The 18,189-nt window shown below is 33.6% G+C and overlaps 5 protein-coding genes across 16 annotated transcripts; 3 read left to right on the top strand and 2 right to left on the bottom strand.

Annotated features, from left to right (window-relative positions):
- Positions 1 to 113: 113 nt before the first annotated feature.
- Positions 114 to 1,463, top strand: LOC18992186. Of its 3 annotated transcripts, none has more exons than XM_024153115.1 (4): positions 114 to 426; positions 537 to 613; positions 773 to 912; positions 1,241 to 1,463. In XM_024153115.1, exons 1-3 carry the CDS (start codon positions 149 to 151, stop codon positions 895 to 897), a joined length of 480 nt encoding a protein of 159 aa, XP_024008883.1. In that variant the 5' UTR covers positions 114 to 148; the 3' UTR covers positions 898 to 912; positions 1,241 to 1,463. The 3 variants fall into 3 exon arrangements, with proteins under 3 accessions (XP_024008883.1, XP_006415618.2, XP_024008882.1); XM_006415555.2 differs by having other exon boundaries at positions 801 to 912; positions 1,241 to 1,431; XM_024153114.1 differs by having other exon boundaries at positions 537 to 912; positions 1,241 to 1,295.
- A 47-nt stretch (positions 1,464 to 1,510) lies between these two features.
- LOC112084127 (alanine--tRNA ligase, chloroplastic/mitochondrial-like) lies at positions 1,511 to 3,315 on the bottom strand. 10 transcript variants are annotated; one of them, XM_024153116.1, is made up of 6 exons: positions 3,039 to 3,315; positions 2,882 to 2,950; positions 2,336 to 2,546; positions 2,088 to 2,168; positions 1,901 to 1,960; positions 1,511 to 1,796 (listed from the first exon to the last, which is right to left on the bottom strand). In XM_024153116.1, exons 3-6 carry the CDS (start codon positions 2,360 to 2,362, stop codon positions 1,596 to 1,598), a joined length of 369 nt encoding a protein of 122 aa, XP_024008884.1. In that variant the 5' UTR covers positions 2,363 to 2,546; positions 2,882 to 2,950; positions 3,039 to 3,315; the 3' UTR covers positions 1,511 to 1,595. The 10 variants fall into 10 exon arrangements, 2 of the variants coding, with proteins under 2 accessions (XP_024008884.1, XP_024008885.1); XM_024153117.1 differs by having other exon boundaries at positions 2,882 to 2,946; XR_002898112.1 differs by having other exon boundaries at positions 1,536 to 1,796; positions 1,888 to 1,960.
- Positions 3,316 to 3,427: 112 nt separating this feature from the next.
- On the top strand, positions 3,428 to 4,450 carry LOC18992185. The gene has a single exon (XM_024153157.1). It carries the CDS (start codon positions 3,687 to 3,689, stop codon positions 4,278 to 4,280), a length of 594 nt encoding a protein of 197 aa, XP_024008925.1. The 5' UTR covers positions 3,428 to 3,686; the 3' UTR covers positions 4,281 to 4,450.
- Positions 4,451 to 4,829: 379 nt separating this feature from the next.
- LOC18992184 (protein trichome birefringence-like 38) lies at positions 4,830 to 7,987 on the bottom strand. The gene is made up of 5 exons (XM_006415553.2): positions 7,590 to 7,987; positions 6,930 to 7,101; positions 5,846 to 6,024; positions 5,592 to 5,750; positions 4,830 to 5,405 (listed from the first exon to the last, which is right to left on the bottom strand). The coding sequence occupies exons 1-5, from the start codon at positions 7,949 to 7,951 to the stop codon at positions 5,117 to 5,119; spliced, it is 1,161 nt and encodes a 386-aa protein (XP_006415616.1). The 5' UTR covers positions 7,952 to 7,987; the 3' UTR covers positions 4,830 to 5,116.
- A 7,021-nt stretch (positions 7,988 to 15,008) lies between these two features.
- LOC18992183 (bet1-like protein At4g14600) lies at positions 15,009 to 17,024 on the top strand. The gene is made up of 4 exons (XM_006415552.2): positions 15,009 to 15,309; positions 15,469 to 15,592; positions 16,174 to 16,230; positions 16,783 to 17,024. Exons 1-4 carry the CDS (start codon positions 15,239 to 15,241, stop codon positions 16,942 to 16,944), a joined length of 414 nt encoding a protein of 137 aa, XP_006415615.1. The 5' UTR covers positions 15,009 to 15,238; the 3' UTR covers positions 16,945 to 17,024.
- Positions 17,025 to 18,189: the final 1,165 nt, after the last annotated feature.

Here is an 18,189-nt window from a genome sequence, read left to right as displayed (position 1 = left end):
AAGAGCGAGATATTTTTATGCGCTTCCTTAAACGATGTCGTTTCTTTGATATTTGAGCTTTGAGAAAACGACACACTTACTTATTGTTTCTTTCGAATTTGACCCCAAAATTTGCTATTGAGAAAGTCAGAAACTAATTGAATTTCAAATGACTCTTTCGTTGATTTCTGGTTCGATACTTATCTGCCCCGATCTTCGTCTCCGTCAATCTCCGTCGTATTTGAGAATCTCCACGTCGCGGCCACTTTGTCTCTCTTCCCGCAGTAAACCGTCCTCTCTCCACCAGTTTTCTCAGATCTCACAGCCGATCAAAATCACCGCGAGAGGCGCCATGGAGACGACGGCGGAGACAATTTCCGGCGGTGTTCCCAACGCTACGATGAAGCTACTGTTCGTTGAGATGGGCGTGGGTTACGATCAGCACGGGTACGGGTCAACTATACGTTTGCGATTTCAGTTTTTCTACTCTCGAAATTCGCGTTTTGATTGATACTGATGTGAGATTTTGAATCTTCAAAAACTTGAAATCGAAACAGGCAAGACGTGACATCTGCGGCGATGAAGGCTTGTAAGAATGCAATTTCTTCGAATTCGATTCCTGCATTTAGAAGAGGTACCATATTCTCCTGCTTATCAATTAGTATAGTTCTGATTTCTGAAACTATCTATACTAGTCTTTGCTCAACAATGAAAGTGAATTTTCTGGCAATTTCAACACTTTTCTTTGAAAATAGTGAATTTTTGTCTCTGTGTGTGTTGGGTTTAATCCGAGACCTGGTGGGAATTGAATGTGTTGAAAGGTTCGATTCCTGGAGTTTCATTTGGAGAAATGAAGTTGCAGATAAAGCTTGGAGTGCCTCATTCTCTTCACCAGCAGCTGGATCTCGAGAAGGTTAAATCTATCTTCCCATAGTAAGTTTTCTAAACTCACCTCTATCATGAGTTCTGAACAAAGTTGTTGTCTTTTCACAAGGAAACTTTAGTTCTTTGTTCCAAGTACTTTTGTTGGAAATTGGAGTTCAAAAGTTTGCTTTCGACTAGGTACAACTTACAGATATGTTTTGGGAAATTTGAGGTTGGATTGGGATTGTTCAAAACTTGCAGATCATTTCTTACATGGTCTTAATATAGTGTCTGTTCGACAACTTCTCTCACCAAATCTTTTTCTTGTGTTTACTTAATCTTGGAGTTAAGATTTATCTACTACGTTTTCACAATCATTCGTTGCTTTTCTTTGAAGTGGGAAGATTGTTAATGTGGAGGTGGTGGATGGAGGACTGATTTGCTCAAGCGGCGTTTTAGTAGAGGAAATGGGTGATAAAAACGAAGATTGTTACATAGTGAACGTCGCGGTTTACGTTGGCTACTAGCCTCTTGTTCTTGCGTTTTTGACTAGTTGTATATTTTGATTTCAGAAGCCAATTTGGTTTTGTAGAATTGCATCATCAATATCGTAATCTCAGCTTAGGCCATCTCCATCCCTGAACCTCATTCTTGAGAATATTTAATTAATAATTTTTGATATCTGAATAGTTAAGAACCTCATAACTTTTTTTTAATCCAACCCTGAACCCCATCACTTTTTTCTTTACAAACTAACTTGATAACAAATGAAGATAAAAGTATGTAAGGAAAAAAAGAAAAGAGTTTACACTGTCATTCTTTTCCTCTGCAATGCCTTCTTCATTATTTACAAGCTTTCTTTGACCATATCCAACACCCAAGGAGCAATACGTGATGGAGTTAGTGACAATCATGTCTTCCTTTTTCAATCTTGTAGCATCAAAGCAATGTATCTGCAGATACATGTTTTTAAGTTACACATTGTTAGTTTCAGAACAAACAGATCACGTTAACAAAATCAGACACAATATGACAACTTCAAACCTGAGAAGCAAACCTTCAAAGCCTGAGGTGTGAGAACAGAAAATCGACTTGGAAAAAGCTCCACGAAAACGACCTGCAATCATCAGCCACGTAGCTAAACAGAGAAAGAGATATAAAAACAGAGAAAGATTAAAACAACTATCAAATGCACGTGAATGCTAATATGTTATAGACCCATCAAGCAAATCCAATGTGTTAACCATTTTCCATGCTTGTTTTCTAGCAGCACGCAGTTCCTCTAGAAGATTATCCACTCTGTTAGTAACATCCTCTACTTTCACCTTCAGATTAAATCAAATAACAAGAGGTTATGGCAAAAGTAACAACAACTACCTTAAATTATGTTATACGATGGAGGCATTTTTTTTATCTATCTAGGTAGCTTGTTTTTTTGTCAGTTACACACATCTTCAAACATGGAAAAGAAAACACTCTAAAAGCAGAATACCTTGAGAGTTGAGCATCGACGTTTCATTTGAGAATCCCGTGAGTTTATGTATTCAAAAAAATGCTTCACCTGCAACCGCTTCGATACGCCTGATTCCAAATGCAATCCCCTGTTCCGATATTATATTGAAGGCTAGTATTTCTGCAGTATTGCCAACATGAGTGCCACCACAAAGTTCCATTGAGACACCAGGAACTTCTAATACACGAACCTGCGATTAATGTGAAGGTACTATTAGTCAAGCCAAATTAACTCATAACAAAAGAACATTACTTGTCCACAGCCACACCAGCTGCTATAACATATGGAGAAATCTGCAGCGCCTCTGATATCGCAACAAAATTAAGAGCTGCAGAGAACACAACAAGAGCCAACAAAGATTTGTTCCCTTTCCTCACGAAGTTGTGAGAAGAATTACACAAGCCAATATAGTAAATCAGGCAACAAGTCTCCATCCTATAGTTCAAAACTTCGAAATCAATATACAGAAACCCACAATGAGAACACAAAGGTTTTAACCAGGTATATGAGAGTTTAACGCGTTACCATAAATTTGGCACTCAAAGCATCAGGATTGACCCCAATCTCCGCAGCCACATCCTTCACATCCACTTTCTCCAGTTGATCAATTAAAAATATGTGAATCAGTGAGCCAGAGAGTCAACAGATACAAATAATCCAAAATTGTAAAGAGTATTCAAACCTTTTTCAGAATCAATCCAAAACTAAGAGATTCAGACACTTGGAGGCCTCAAATCGATCAATCAAACTGATTCCACTCTCACCAGAAAGCAATTTCTCGAGCCATAGATTTGAAGATCTCCAGCCACCGTGTCTCCGATTTGCTGTGGAAGATTATTGCCAGCAGTGAACCAAATCGTCGGTGAAAAACAGATTTTTCCCACATTTTACTAACAAGGAATCAGAAGCTGCCACGTAGCCGACGATAATCTTATGATACAGGTTCTAAAAGTATGACTGGAAAGATACGGGATGAATGGATTTAAGCATTTTTCAAATATTTTAAATCCAAGAAATATCACCGGGCCCACCTAAGAGACTGGAGTCATCCTCCTCCGATGGAGATGCCCTTAAACAGGGGTTTGATTCTCCCTCGTCTTACGAGAATGTATTTTAGACAGTCTTGGACTCATTAAATGCCTGAAACGTTTGGTGCGTTCAAGGAATAAGCGCGTTTGCGGCAGACCGCCTCGAACTGTGAGTCGCAATAATCGATAATCATCGACCTAAATTGAGCGGCAAAAATTTCCCTCCATAAACCCTGAGAGTTCTCTAACTTTAAGTCTTTAAGTGAGAAACCAAATCTGTGAAAGACGAATTTGCAGAGACAATGAAAGGGAATAAGAAACTTAATTCGATTTTCGAAAACTGCCATGAAACTGCGTCTCAGGAAGCTTTTCTACGGAGCTGCGGCTTTGCACGACGAGGTGGTGTTCCTCCAGATTCCGATCCCTCCGTCGGAGTCTCGCCACCGTTAAACGACGGAGTCTCACCTCACCGAGCTTCCGATGATTCTGAGACGGATAGTATAATCGGTGACGGCGAGGATTTGGTGGAGAGTCATGCGATTCGATTCGTCTCTCCGCCGGAAAGCGCGGATACCGTTGATTTAGAGGAGGTAGCAGCAGATCGGACGGTTCCTGTGGAAGATGAAGAAAGTGGTTCAATTTCTTTGGAGAAATCAGGTAACCTGTTGTTTTCCGATCGACGATCGTCATCTTCAGGGAAGCCTCGAGATGAGAGGATGGAATCACCAGCGAAGAAACTGAAAATTCCTTTGAGGGATGTTGTGAAAGCCATAGTTATGAATTCGAGGAACGCAGAGGAAGAAGACAGAGAGGTTGAGAAGATTAGCTACGTGCAAATGCTCGTGAAAAAAGGTTTCAAATTCCCTGGAGGAACACAAACCCCATCAGGAAATTAAGGTGATTTTCAATTGAATTTTCGATATTTTCCCTTGAATCAGACGAGTATCGGAAATGAATGTAATCTAGGGTTCTTCAAGGTCAAGTTTTTTCTTCGTGTTGTGATTCTTGATGAAGATAGGAATGTAAATGATGCTTTTTCTTGTACAATTCATCTCTCAGAAACTAAGAGTCGCAATCACTGTTTTGGGTAAGGTAAAAAGGCCGAATCTTTCCGGTTTCTTTCTTCATTACTCCATAGAACTCTGGTTTGTGATGTACTGTTAGTAATGTAATCATGTTCTATGGAGTAATGAAGAAAGAAACCGGAAAGATTCAGCCTTTTTACCTTACCCAGAACAGTGATGTTCATGTTTACATTGATCTTTGTTACTGTCATGTAGTCATGTTCATGCTACATTGATCTTCTTTAATCCTATTAGATTCAACTACATTTAAAGTCGCAATTCGCTTTGTGTTGTTTATGAGTTTGTCAAAATACTTGCTTCCTAGTGTGATTCAACCTGTTTTCAATAGAAATTTACAGAAGAGCTTTCCTCTCAAATCAATTTAAACAAGGAATTACCAAACTGATGTATTATTATGCTGAGAATGTCTCCTTTGTTATTAATCTATTTCTATTGCATCACACAACACTAGACGAATTTTAAGATTATTGTTTCCCCACACGAAAAGAATATAAAAGGTGCTCTTTACGATCCATCTTCTGTATGCTTGTAGTCTTCACTGAATTCCCCAAAAGTAAATCTGTCAGATTCTTTGCACCTCCAAGAATGTAATTTACAGAATAAAGGTGTTTTGCACTTTTTCTTTATAGAGATTTCTTGCACGCGCGTCACATCGAAAGAGCTGCGTAGAGAAGCTGGTTCCAAGTATCAGGCAACCCTGGGAGGCACCAATGGCTACAATCTGTTCCTCCATCGCCACCATAAATAGAAGGATGGGCATCTTTTCTCAACTGAGACAAAGTAGTGATATCGAGCAAGAAGACAGGCTTCCTCATCGCATTCAACACTTTGGACACAACTCCTGCAGATGGAGGCTGACCACTTGGGTAATTTGATCCACTCAAAGGCTGCGCTTGACCATTACAACTCTTCCTCGGCTCGTTCCATTCCCTTCCCCTGCCACCCACAAAAAAGACATAAATTGATATAGGTTTGTGTTTTGAAAGCTATCTTCTCAAACAATAAATAATGAGCATCTCAATTCTTGTTTGATCTTTAGTGTTTGAAACAAATATTTTATATTCTTACACTTGCAACATACAGAGCTGACGTTTGAATCAACCGCAAGTTAGATGGACTTACTCGTAGTGAGTGGGAGAAATGCCTTGGAAGAACACTTTGGTTCTGGAGGTATCAACGTTTTGATCAACCCATCGAGCCCAAGTAGTAAGTCCTTTATAGAAAGCGTCAAGACGGTTCATGTCTCTCACCAAAGACGACCCATCTCTAATATAATCCCACCTAAATATATTCAAATCAAGCAACAAGAAAAAAAAGATTATCAACATTAAGTTAGGAAGTTTAGATTAAAGATTTGGTTCATCAATGTTACGGACCCTTGAGATTGGCCTTTATGAGTCCACCAATGCCAAGAATTGAAGACAAGAACGTCCATGTTTTTCCATAAATTAGCACCTCCATCAATGGCTCCAAGGTTAAGCACACGCCCTACTTTCTCTTTGGATATATCCACTATGTATGGTGTTCTATATAGATACAACGTCACTCCATATTCCTGTTTTGTACACAACAAAAAAAATATATTTCAGATTCAGGGATCTTATAAGAATATTTTTGAAATATCTATTTCCATTAAAAAGAAGAAAATTATTAAATGAAAGAAAAGGTTAAAGAAGAGAACAAAAAGAATAGTAGAAAGTAGACAGGGAGAGCAAGTTGGACTGTTGGAGTTGTTTGTGTACTTCCTTTACGTATTATGTCCTTTTTTATTTGTTTTTATCGTTATTTATGGTAGAGTATAATTGGTTTCGAATTATTGAAAATAGTATTAGGAAAAAGAGAAGGAAAGAGACAATATTTTCATAGCACGGTGGTAAAAAAATAGTTCAAAATTAATTTTATTTAAGCAAATAAAAAGAAAAAGGTTTGGAGGTGCATAGCTTTCTTTTCTTCCACATCAAGTGAAGTTGACATGTCATTTCATGTTGTTTTCAGTTTCGCAATTGATGAATGATAAAGAACTTTGCACAATTCGGGTAAATATAAAAATTGGCTTTCTTCGAATGAATGAAAACAAATATATATTTTTTCTTCAAAAATGTATGTGTTTCTATCGTATATCTTATATACTTATGTAATCCGGTATGTGTCACTTTTCTCATAAATAGTAGATAGAATAAAAAAAAAAAAAATGAAAAAAGGATATCAAGCAAGTGGATGTGATGGAACACTAACAACAATATGATAATAAACATTATTAGCACCAAACAGCTTTTTTCAATTCCTTTCTAAAGACGAAATATATAATATAGTCCGTGACTAATAAGCAAGCATTCAGTATTAATGACAGCGAAATCATTTTCGTTAATGACAACTATTCCTCGTGAGGATTGATAATTAGATTTTGTATTTATCCAAAGAACATAATCTTATAATTTTATGAAGAAAAAGAAAAGAGACCTGGAAAGTGAGTGTAGAGAGTGGGGTACGCTTGAGAAAAGTGGTCTTGGCGTTTGGTACCGACGCATGTATCATACATCCCAATGATTCCCACATGTTCAGACTCAGTGAGTCTCCCACGAACATGACTCGCTTCCCTCTCCATTTCCTCAGAAACGCCGCACCGTCGAACCTAATTACGTAATTAACACACATAATCATTATCAAGCGTTTACACTTTTACTTGATTTATCACAACTTGATATCACTTTACACTATTGTTACATAGATAACACTAGCAACACCAACAAACAAACCCACTTAGTCACTTTTGTTATACTATTTATAAAAAAAAAAATCCTTCTCATTAGTAAATAGATTATTATATATATCAACACCAACTCCTACTAATTATACAATGTATATTGTATATAGGAAAATGCTTATTTTAAAAATATAACTTTGCTAAGTAATGCATGTAATGAGATTTTCGAAATACCCTCCAGTCAAATTCTTGTTTTTTTTTTGCTAAATGATGTTAAATAAACTGTTTTAGCTCAATTTTACTATTATATTAAAAAAAACTTCGAGGTAAGTATATAATTAAGTAACCCTTTTTCTTACAAAAAAAAGTGAATAATTAAGTATTTAGCAAAAATCAGTGTAAAATTAAGTAGAAACCTTGGGATGGAGCAAGATTCAGGTTGCCAAGAGTACTTGAGGAACTGTTTGTCAGGTCGACCGAACTTGAGACAGTCAAACTCGCCGTCGATGAAAGGACACGTGGACGAACCATAGAAAGGATACGAAGCATCGAACACCCATCGGCCTTGGAACAAGTTACAACTTGAAGACCTCCTCTGCTTCTTCCCTCTCAGTGACGACATCCCACCATTGCCGGAAACTGCCGTGCTGTTGTGGTGGTGGTGGCTGTTCACGAGGAGTGTGTTGTCGGAAGCCAAAGCCTGCTCGGCTCCCGACAAGATTGTGACTGTTAGAAGTGGAAGAAAAAGAAGGAGAGAGATGATGAGGTTAAAACCCATCTTTTTAGAGTAAACAATTATCTAAGGTTTTGGGTTTTCTGTGAAGAAGCTTGTTGATGGGTTCAAGCTTTTATACACATATTTGTGTACGTATACAGATAGATATATTATTACGATAAAATGTTATATGTACATGTTCCTTAATGTGCTTTGATTAATAATCTAACTTTTACTTATGTACACGATTCTGTCAAATTAAAACCCTGCCTCGCGAGCACGGTGATCTCGGCTCTAATGCTAATTAAGGACGTAAACTCGTTACAATCTTATATTCAATTTTACAGCTTCGGTCTGAACGCTTTATTCGTGGTAAACTCTTTGTCAAATGCCTATTTACTCAAAGTTTTAATTGGATGTTTTGGTGAAATTCGGATATTTTTTTAATATTAAATGTAAAAAATATGTTAATTTGTGTATAGAAAACTCTTGTATAAATGTAAGGTATTGGCCTTATAATTAGATTCAATAACAGAGGCAATCTTCAAATATGAGATTTTTTTAGGGTCAAACAACTTATAATATTAGAGCCTTAATTTGGTAGCTAGAAGCCTAGACTTATGCATCTACGATGTAGATATTTTTGCTTTCTTTCAGTTCATTTAATATGTTTTGGCGTAATTAGTAAACACTTTGGGATCCGATTGTAAACTCGATGTTCCACAAACTTAGTTTTTGGGTAAATTTATCTATATTCGATTTTGAGCTTTTATCCAATAATGTGTCCAAAACAACAAATAGCTGAATATATACGTCTTAAGACATGTTTTTTTGCAGGGGTAATTAGGCGACGAAGAGAACACATGATAATAACAATAAAAATAAAGTGCTTGGCATTTTTTATTTTTGTTGTGAAAACAGATTCCTAGGAAGCTTCAAAACACAACTTGCTACGATCAGCTTCTGTGGGTCTTCATAATACTGCTTATTGCATAATAATTGATGGAATATCTGTTATAAAAATTATATAATGTTGTTTAGCAACAAAATTTAATCTTCTTTTTTTTTTTGTTTGAAATGACAATATATTAATATCTCAGAGATGTTAAGTCCATCTCAATGATTAATTTCAGCCTTAATTCGGCGCTATAAATTATACTTAATATGAGAAGAATGCAAAGTAAAATATAAAGCAAATTAGGTACATACTATGCATCTATATGTGGTAATATTAAATTAACAGATACAAAAATGTATATATCAAACTTTTAATACTAATGAACAACTGAGGCAGCAAAGTGCGCTAACTTTCTTTAGCTGGTGATAGTTATTCATATTAAAATGTTATAGAAAAAATAATTAGGATCTGATAGTCTGCATCGACAGTCCATTTGTTAAATCGGCGTAGACAGTTCATGACAAGCTTTTGGTTCGATTCTGTTATAATTTAGTCTTTATTAACCAGAATCACTTTTGAGAGTAGAAGACAAAAGATGAGTTTTCACCGTCGTGGGTTCACAAGTCACATGAAGAAAACACGTATGTTGGGGAGTGTACATATATGCATAATACATCATCATACATGTGTGGGTGTATGTATGTATATGGCAGAGAGAAAGATCATGGAAGGATATGGGGAAGACTCATGAGTGGAAAGTGGAGCAGGCTTGGTCTTTCTAGGGAATCTAAATTTTTTTATACATCTTTTTAGCCAATATCTAGTAATATTATAATTTTCTCTAGTTGTTTAATGCAACTTTTTTACACCATTAAGTACAGAAAAATTCCAACAATTTTTAAAGTGTTTTGTTTTCCTTTTTCTAAAAAAAAAAGAAGAACTATATCAGTCTGACGAAATCACAAGTACATTTACCGAAATGAGTAATATTCTCACTGTTTTCACAGTTGTATACTCACTGGATACAGTGTGACACACTTATATTTTGCAATTTTTATGATTAATTCATTTTTTTAATTTATAAATTAAATGATATTTTGAAAGAAAAAAATATTTTAATTGTCTGCAGTTTTAAGTATAATTTTGTATATAATGAAATGGAGAGTTTTTTTTTTTTTTTTGAGGCACGGTTCCACGAACGAAGAAAAGGTTTTCGTGGACATTCCTTTCATATGCAGTGCAGGTCACGGGAATCATTTTTCATCAATCTTCACATGCTTTGAAGCCATCTGTTGTGGTCATATTAATTATTTTATTTTGTGTCAAAAACATCCAACATTATTTGGACAGTACAATACAGGTAATATTGACTGTTTATAATATTTATTTGTTTAAATTTTTGAAAATACAGTTATTATAAGCCAAAAACAAACTATAAATTCTAATTTTTGATAGTGTCTTCAGTATGGCGAATTAGGAGTAGTATTTCACGAGACTTTACATGTACATAAGAAGAAATCATCTTAACTAAAATAAGGGAAGAAAGTTGATATATATATATATCACTGTTATAAAAATCATTTTCGGTACGCTGTACTGGTAGAAATACTCTTAATATTAAAACCCTTGTTATAAAAAAAAGGGAAAAGAGATAATCTTAAGTCGTGTCTAGAATGTAGACATAAAAAATAAATAAGATGAACAGAAAAATGATACTTAAATCAATGCAAATTGAACACCTTTTGAAAAGAATCAAAACCCCCCATGCATTATAGAGGATTCTATATTCTTTAACTGATAATATATTTTAAAACTACTGATCAGTCTTCATATTGTCATATGATAATTTGATTGACTTTGTTTACATAACATTCATCTCTTCCTGAGTTCATAAATCATTATGTTTTTTCAACAAATTAAACAACAAAAAATAACACCATATATACATATATAGCTTTCTTCGCTGTCAAGCAAACATAAACACCTACCAACCAATCATTCCCCTGTGAACAATCATATAATATTACCCTATAATATATTGCCTAATAATATCGACTGTCATCCTCACGCAATGTTTTCAACTTTTATAATTGTGAAAAAGTATCTCTGGGGATGTCACAAGTCATAGATACAAACATCTTCATCTAAAAATTTCAAACAACAACTTTCCCAAAAGAAAACCCATCGTTATCGATTTGTTAACGAGAGATTGTGATTTGTGAAGGAATCTTCAAAGGAAGCGTCTGCAAAAGTTGACACGCAGGGATGTTTTTGGATAAATTGTAATTTATTTCTTTTGTCTACGTTATTCTATTACAAAGTGATTTGACTATTTAGTTCCCAAAAAAGATTTATAAGAATTAGAGTTCGTACTATTGTCGTCTCTCTCTGTGTCACGGACGGCGGCTCTCGTGAGACTTCATAGATTATATATATAAAGGACAAAAGAAACCTATGTGGTTCAATGTTATTAAGAGGTTTGAGTAACACATATGTAATACATTATACATATACTGGAAACCAACGACATCGTACGTGAATCATTGAGTTTTGTTAGATTTTGGAAGACTTGGAGTGGTTATCAACTTACTATGGTGAATTACAAATCGCAAAATATGTTATAACTTAGAAATATGGTGAATACTATATCCCTGTAATCGAGGCAGCTGAATCATATATATACAAATGTATAAAGCCAAACAATTCGACATGGATGCATAACATTTTGGTCAACTATAAAATACATAAAAATTGGATGGGTCGTATAGACCCCACGATGCTCTTTTATTGGGTCCACACACGTTGCTCCAATGAGTGGGTTTATGTTTGGTGGCCAACGTTGCTTCCAGCAATGCTAACCCAAGTTCCGTATCCACTAATACATCTTTTTTTTTTTTTTTTTTATGGATTCTCTAGTTAACGTTTTGATATTTTCTTATAAAAACAATACACATATAATTGGATGAAGTGGTTGCTTTTCATCGGAGATGCGCAAATGATAGTAATTTAACGGTTGCGTATAGGTCAAGGATCTATTTTTGCATTACATATTAAAATTAAAGAGCCAATATTGCAGAATTTATATGAATGTTCTTACACTGCAATCGACTGATGAACACAAACGAAGTAAATCAGTTAAAAGAGAAGCAACAACGATCAAGTCAGAAGGAAGAAAATATGTGGTCTTACGTTTTTTCCTAAATTAAAGGATTGTTATTCAGTAGTTTTTGTATAATAGTTGTAGAATTGACAACTGTAGTTTATTTTTTTTTCTTGTGTATTTAACACATCATTGTTAATGGAGTTGATAGCGAATAAATTGTTGGAAACTCGTGTGTTCTTAAGCTTCCGAGACCTATCATCGACAGTCACCACACTCTGGAGAAACAGCTTTCGATTCAAGTGACATAATTTATATTATAAATACGTATAAATATGACAGCAATCTCATCTTTTAAATAAATGATATATGACTACTACTTTGCATAATTGTAGAAGGATAGTCATGTAGAAAAGATTCCTTGTGATTTCAGATTTAATTAATGGCTGTGCTAAACATCTTCGTCAATTATATAAGATATGTCTTTCTACATACAAATACTTGATAATTATTGTGAAATGATATTGGTAATTATGCTATATTAAGTGCGATTTTTGTAGCAAAAATATAGTATACTCTATGTCTCTCTTTTTATTTTAGTGTTTTTTACACATAACTATCAAATCTATTAAAGTTCTAATATATCCCTAATAAATATACTAAAGATTTTTTTTATTATTTAATACACTAAAATTATAAAGTTAAAACTGAATTCTGCACTGAGAAAATAAAATGAATTTTTTATGAAATAAAAATAAAACCTAAAAATGACTCTTTTTATAAAACAGGAAAAAATAATTAATTAATAGATATGGAACAAGTTTGATTCCACAGTTCATTATTCCTTCAAACGATCAATTATTTCGGTATAGTATGGAATATTTTACTTTAAAAATAATTTATGTTTGAAATACAATAAGTTTCTAGGAATCAAGAAATGGAAGCTCTTTTGTTATGACGTCTATATAGTTCATGAAAAGTATTATAATGTTTGTTTGTATAGATTTGATATCTTTGGGATTTTATATACGACTTTGTGGACTAAATATTGGGAGATAATGATGACAAATCGAATGGAAAAACGAAAAGTCAACCAAGTTGTGATTTGTGAAGTAGTGGAACTATGTGGTGGGATTTATTAACCAACTTACAATACAACTTTCTTTCTTTTTGTCGACAACCAACTTATAATACATCAACATATGATAATGTATGTCTTTTGTTACGTAACTGTGACTCCATATATGACCTGTCGGTCGATTTTACAAGATATTGACTCTATTTTGTTTTTGTTTACTTAATCTTACTTCCAATTAATCCCGAATTTATAAGACTTTCGTATCGTATTTGAACTTTCTTTTGCTGCACTCCGTTTAGATTCGGCTGAATAACAAAGAAACCGATACAAATATTTATTTGCTCAAGACGATTTTGTATTTTAAGAAAATGGAAAAAAAAGTGATAAAATGCAGAGGTGAAAATGTGGACTTACTGATCTTGTTTATCTTCTAATCCTACCATCAATCTATAATTTGCAGGGGGGAAAGAAAAATTAATTTATTATATATTATCAATCAGTGTAAACTTCCCTAATAATTGAGAAATGCATTTGAAATAGATGCACATCCGATCCGTTCGACAACCTTTGCATCAGTGATTAAACAAACCATGTGCATGTGATTTGAAAATATACGAGCTTGAATTTTTCCCTTTGCTCTGTTTTCGAATTATTAGCAAATCAGTTTCTCCTCTTTTTTTTCTTTTTTTTTTTTAACAAAACCAATTTCTCCTCTTGCTTTTTGAAAGTTTCCATGTATGTACGCTCCATTTTTTGTTAAATAATTTTTTTAACGTATTAAAAGAGTATATTTATGGGTATAGTAATTCTGTTTTCAGAGAAAAAGAAAGTTCTGCTTTCAGAAAACAAGAGAAAGACACAGACAACGTACAAAGGTCAAACATTTGACCAATAGATAGGCCGGCGAATGCAAACATGAACCGTATTATATAGTTGATGTCAGAGGAGATCTAAAATAGACAGGACAAATGTATGATGGAACAAGACTTAAGAAGTTTAAAACCATTTGTTAGATAACTACAAATGGATTATATGCCCATCTTGCAGAGAATTTAGACCATGTCTACGTACAGACAGAAAATAAAGGCAGATTCTTGTAAAAACAAAAGAAGATATATACCTATATATGTATATAATATTATACGGTTCATATATATAAAATTTTCTATATATATATTATTACTTTTTTTTGTAAGAATTCCAATTAACTTTAAAATAATTCGATTTAGGACTAGAAATTTTCGTTTTTGTCCTGAAATCAAAATTCTTTTGGCACCTCTTTGATTTTTTTTTTTATTTTTTTTTTGCCAAATTACCTCTTTGATTCTACGACAAAGCAAAACTACTTCAAAGACAACTAGACACAAGTCAGACAAACACAACCATCACAAAAACAATAATACAAGATCATTTTAAGTGATTATTAAGCTACTACAATCTATATATATCTCTCATGTCATTTTAACGTCAAAATTAACATATTGTAACTAACTATGTAAAACCAAAACTGATATACTGGTCATATGAGAGGTTTTATTTGTTAATGACAAAGAGAATTATTGTTTTTTTCGGTGTCCTCGGTAAAATTCATTACACTTCAGAGTATTGTGTGTTATTTTGTTTTCGTTGGTACATGACCTAAAACCATGTTCGTTTCGAAGTTTAACGATAAAATTTTATATATAAGTAATTGAAACTTAAAATATTAAAATAGCTGACATTTAAAATATTTTAGGTTTTTTGTGTGTCAAGAAGCATATTTTTAGACTTTAGTCATCAACTAGTGAAGCGTGTCATAGTCTTCTTACTCACTGTGTGTCACACTTAAACCTGATCGGTTTGGAAGCAGCCCGTTTTAAGAAGCCCATAAACTTAAAGAGATTTAGTAACGAATATTGCAAAACTGCCCTTCTTTATTATTGTTTTTCCAACAGAGCCCATCGTCTTCATAAACTTGAAAGCATGATGATAACCAACCAATAATACAACGCCACGTGTGTCTTGACGGGTCTTTATTCATTGAACCGAACAAAACCCGCGAGCTCGTTTTCACCGTCATCATCGCAACGGATTTTTTCTTTCTCCACTTTCGTTTGTTTTTTCTTTTCTCGAATTTTCTCTGATTGCCTGAAATTGTTGTTGTTTCCTTTTGATTCCAATTTCTCTTCTCAATTTTCTTTTTTTTTCTGAGAGAACACCATCTCGATTCTTCAAACCTCAGCAGATCCAATTTTTAGGGTTTTTTAAAATTTCTTCTCCTTTGATTTTGCGTCGATGGCATCGAATCCTCACAGAGGCGTTGCGGGTGGTTCCCTTTATGGCGGCGCCGCTCCGTACAGATCTAGGTACAATTTATATTATCAATTTCTCCTTTTTTTCTGAAATTGATTCTGACTTCTTCCTCGGATCATCTGAATAATGAAAAAAAACTAGAGATTTATGGTTCCTAGATTTGTATTTCCTTGAGCAGAGTCCAATAATGGATGTTGGTGTTTTGGTTGCAGAGATGGGCTTAGCACTAGAAATGCTACAGGTTCAGAGGAAATCCAGCTACGGATTGATCCGATGCACTCTGACCTTGATGAAGAGATCACAGGTCTTCATGGCCAAGTCAGGCAGTTGAAAAATGTGAGAACTCTCTAAATTCCCCAATTTCTTTCTCTCTCTCTCTCTCTTTTGCTGATTGCTCAATGATTCTGATGATTTATGTTTGTAGATTAAGTTGATCATATGAAATTGGGAAACTTGTCTTTTTTTGTTTCTCTCTTAGCTATTGTTATGGCTAGTTGATGAGTGACTAGGTGGATGAAGATCAGTGACGAGTTATTGCAAACGACACTCTGTTCCTGTTTCGATTACAGCTTTTTTTGGTTTTGCAATTGTCTTGAATTTTTTTGTTGCTTGTTTCAAAGTTTAGGGACTTTGTGAATTAGTTTTGTAGGTGTTTTTAGTTGAGGGCACTGTAATAATGTATATGTTTTTTACTCATCAGTGAATCTGTGATAAATTAGCTGACTTAGCGGATTGAAATCACTGGTTCATTATCTTTTATATGCCGTCATTGCTTATTGTCTTATACTATGCTTGAAAGGATGCAGTGGACATTCTCTACAACTCCTTGTGTTATACCTTATCTTTTGCACGTAATATATCTCTCATGACTTCAATGTGTACACTATTTTTCCATTTATTCGCTTATTTTGATGCAGATTGCTCAAGAAATTGGGTCAGAAGCCAAGTTTCAGAGGGACTTCTTAGATGAACTGGTATGCTGTTGATGTCCCTTAAATTTAGATCTTTAGCATGCATTTGTAGGCGAATCACTGATTAAATATAGCATATCCGAATATGGGTTCTCTTTAACTTGATTTAAATGGTTGTGTTCATTATTTGGGAAACTACAGCTTCTTTCCTACGTACGTTAGATAAATTCCATTGTAGCTTACGAACCAATGAATCTTGATTAATCCACAGTTTAGATTACGACTTATACGTAGGGTCTGGTCTGAACACTTGTAAGCAGAAACAGATATCTTCCATCTCGGGTAATTTGGTGGGTGCGGCAGGAAATAGTCTTATTTTATCATTGCTCTTAGTTCGTACTAATTTTTCTTATGTTACCTAATGAATAACTGAGAGAAGATAATACGGAGCACATAGGCTTGGTTATATGAGATTAGACCGGTGTTTCTGTCAATAGGTACTGTTGTACAGAATTACTCCAGGTTGTAAAAAAACAAATTGACCAAATGCTGTTCTTGTCTGAAACATAAAGCTTTAATGGTGTTTTTTGTCTCTTTTTTTTTTGTCTGTGACAGCAAGTGACATTGATGAGAGCACAAGCCGGGGTGAAGAACAACATAAGGAAACTGAACATGAGCATTATACGTAGTGGCAACAACCACATCATGCACGTGGTTCTTTTCGCGCTCCTCTGCTTCTTTATTCTCTACATGTGGTCGAAGATGTTTAAAAGATGAGAGACTCATGATGATTATATGTTATGGATTAGGAAACATTGGCCTAGGGCCCAACTTTAATAAAATATACTATTAAAAGCTTATTTTTTTACAAAACTATATTATACATCGCGTTTTATTTTTGTTTTTTCATACAGAAAAACATTTAAATAGAAAATGAAATATTGAACAACCTTAGGTTAAGATATTAAAAAAATTAATAAATATTGCTTGTAAATTTATATTTTGTTATACAAAATTTTTTTCAACAAATTTATTAGAAGCATATTAAGCTTTTTTTTTTGCTTGGAGCCATAGAATTTAAATTAATTTAGGGGTCATTTTGTAAAATGATATATAGAAAATGTGTATCTTGTTATTTGGTAGTAATTATGATCGTATTTCTCGTTTTTCTTTTTAATCATACATTATCTTACAGAATTAGCTTTTTTTTTATACCGAGCAAGCTAAAAAAAACAAACGAAACAAAATTACAGTGTCCAAATACAATTAAAATCTACGACCAAATTTCTTCAAAGTAAATGAAAAATTTCTATATTTTAAATTATAATTTGAAACCACTCATTGATTGACTAGTTCTTATTCAAATCTTATAAGTAGGTTAGTTTTGGTCTAGTTTAATGGAATAGAGAGTATATTTAATCAAAGTGAATTTGAATAGTTTATGATGCTTATTTTTTTTTTCCTAATAATTAATATTTAGTAAATTTTGTTAACATAATCCATATGACGAAAATTACATAAAGAAAAAAAAAATGGTTTATAAAATACATCTGTCAAACATTGAAGACTTATTGAAATTTTTATCTAACAAATCGAAATTTGATTTACTACAAAGACTTATAGATTAGTTTTTTAATATAATTAAATTGAAATTTGGATAAACAAAACCAATATTCATATATTAGATTGTTTTGTGTGTATGTTTGGATACAAATTCATTTAGCATGTGTTTGATGTTAATTTATAAAATTTTAAGAGGGCCAATATTTTCACTTATTAATTTTTTATATAGTTTAAGAAATTTGAATGAATGATAAAAGTATTGATGTCAATTAAACGCTCATCAAGATCGACTAATATACCGAAATTCTTTTGATTCACAATCGTTTTTTGGACAAGTGATCAAAAAATTTTATGACCAATTTTTACATAATTATTTTGTTTTTATTACTTACAGTCTCTTAAATTCTATGACCACCATTTAGGGCCTCTATTATTCTAGATACGACTCTGACTGGTATT

Source organism: Eutrema salsugineum, unplaced genomic scaffold (assembly GCF_000478725.1).
Source record: "Eutrema salsugineum unplaced genomic scaffold, Eutsalg1_0 scaffold_5, whole genome shotgun sequence".
Classification (NCBI taxonomy): Eukaryota; Viridiplantae; Streptophyta; class Magnoliopsida; order Brassicales; family Brassicaceae; genus Eutrema; species Eutrema salsugineum.
This window is presented reverse-complemented; position numbering and strand designations above follow the sequence as displayed.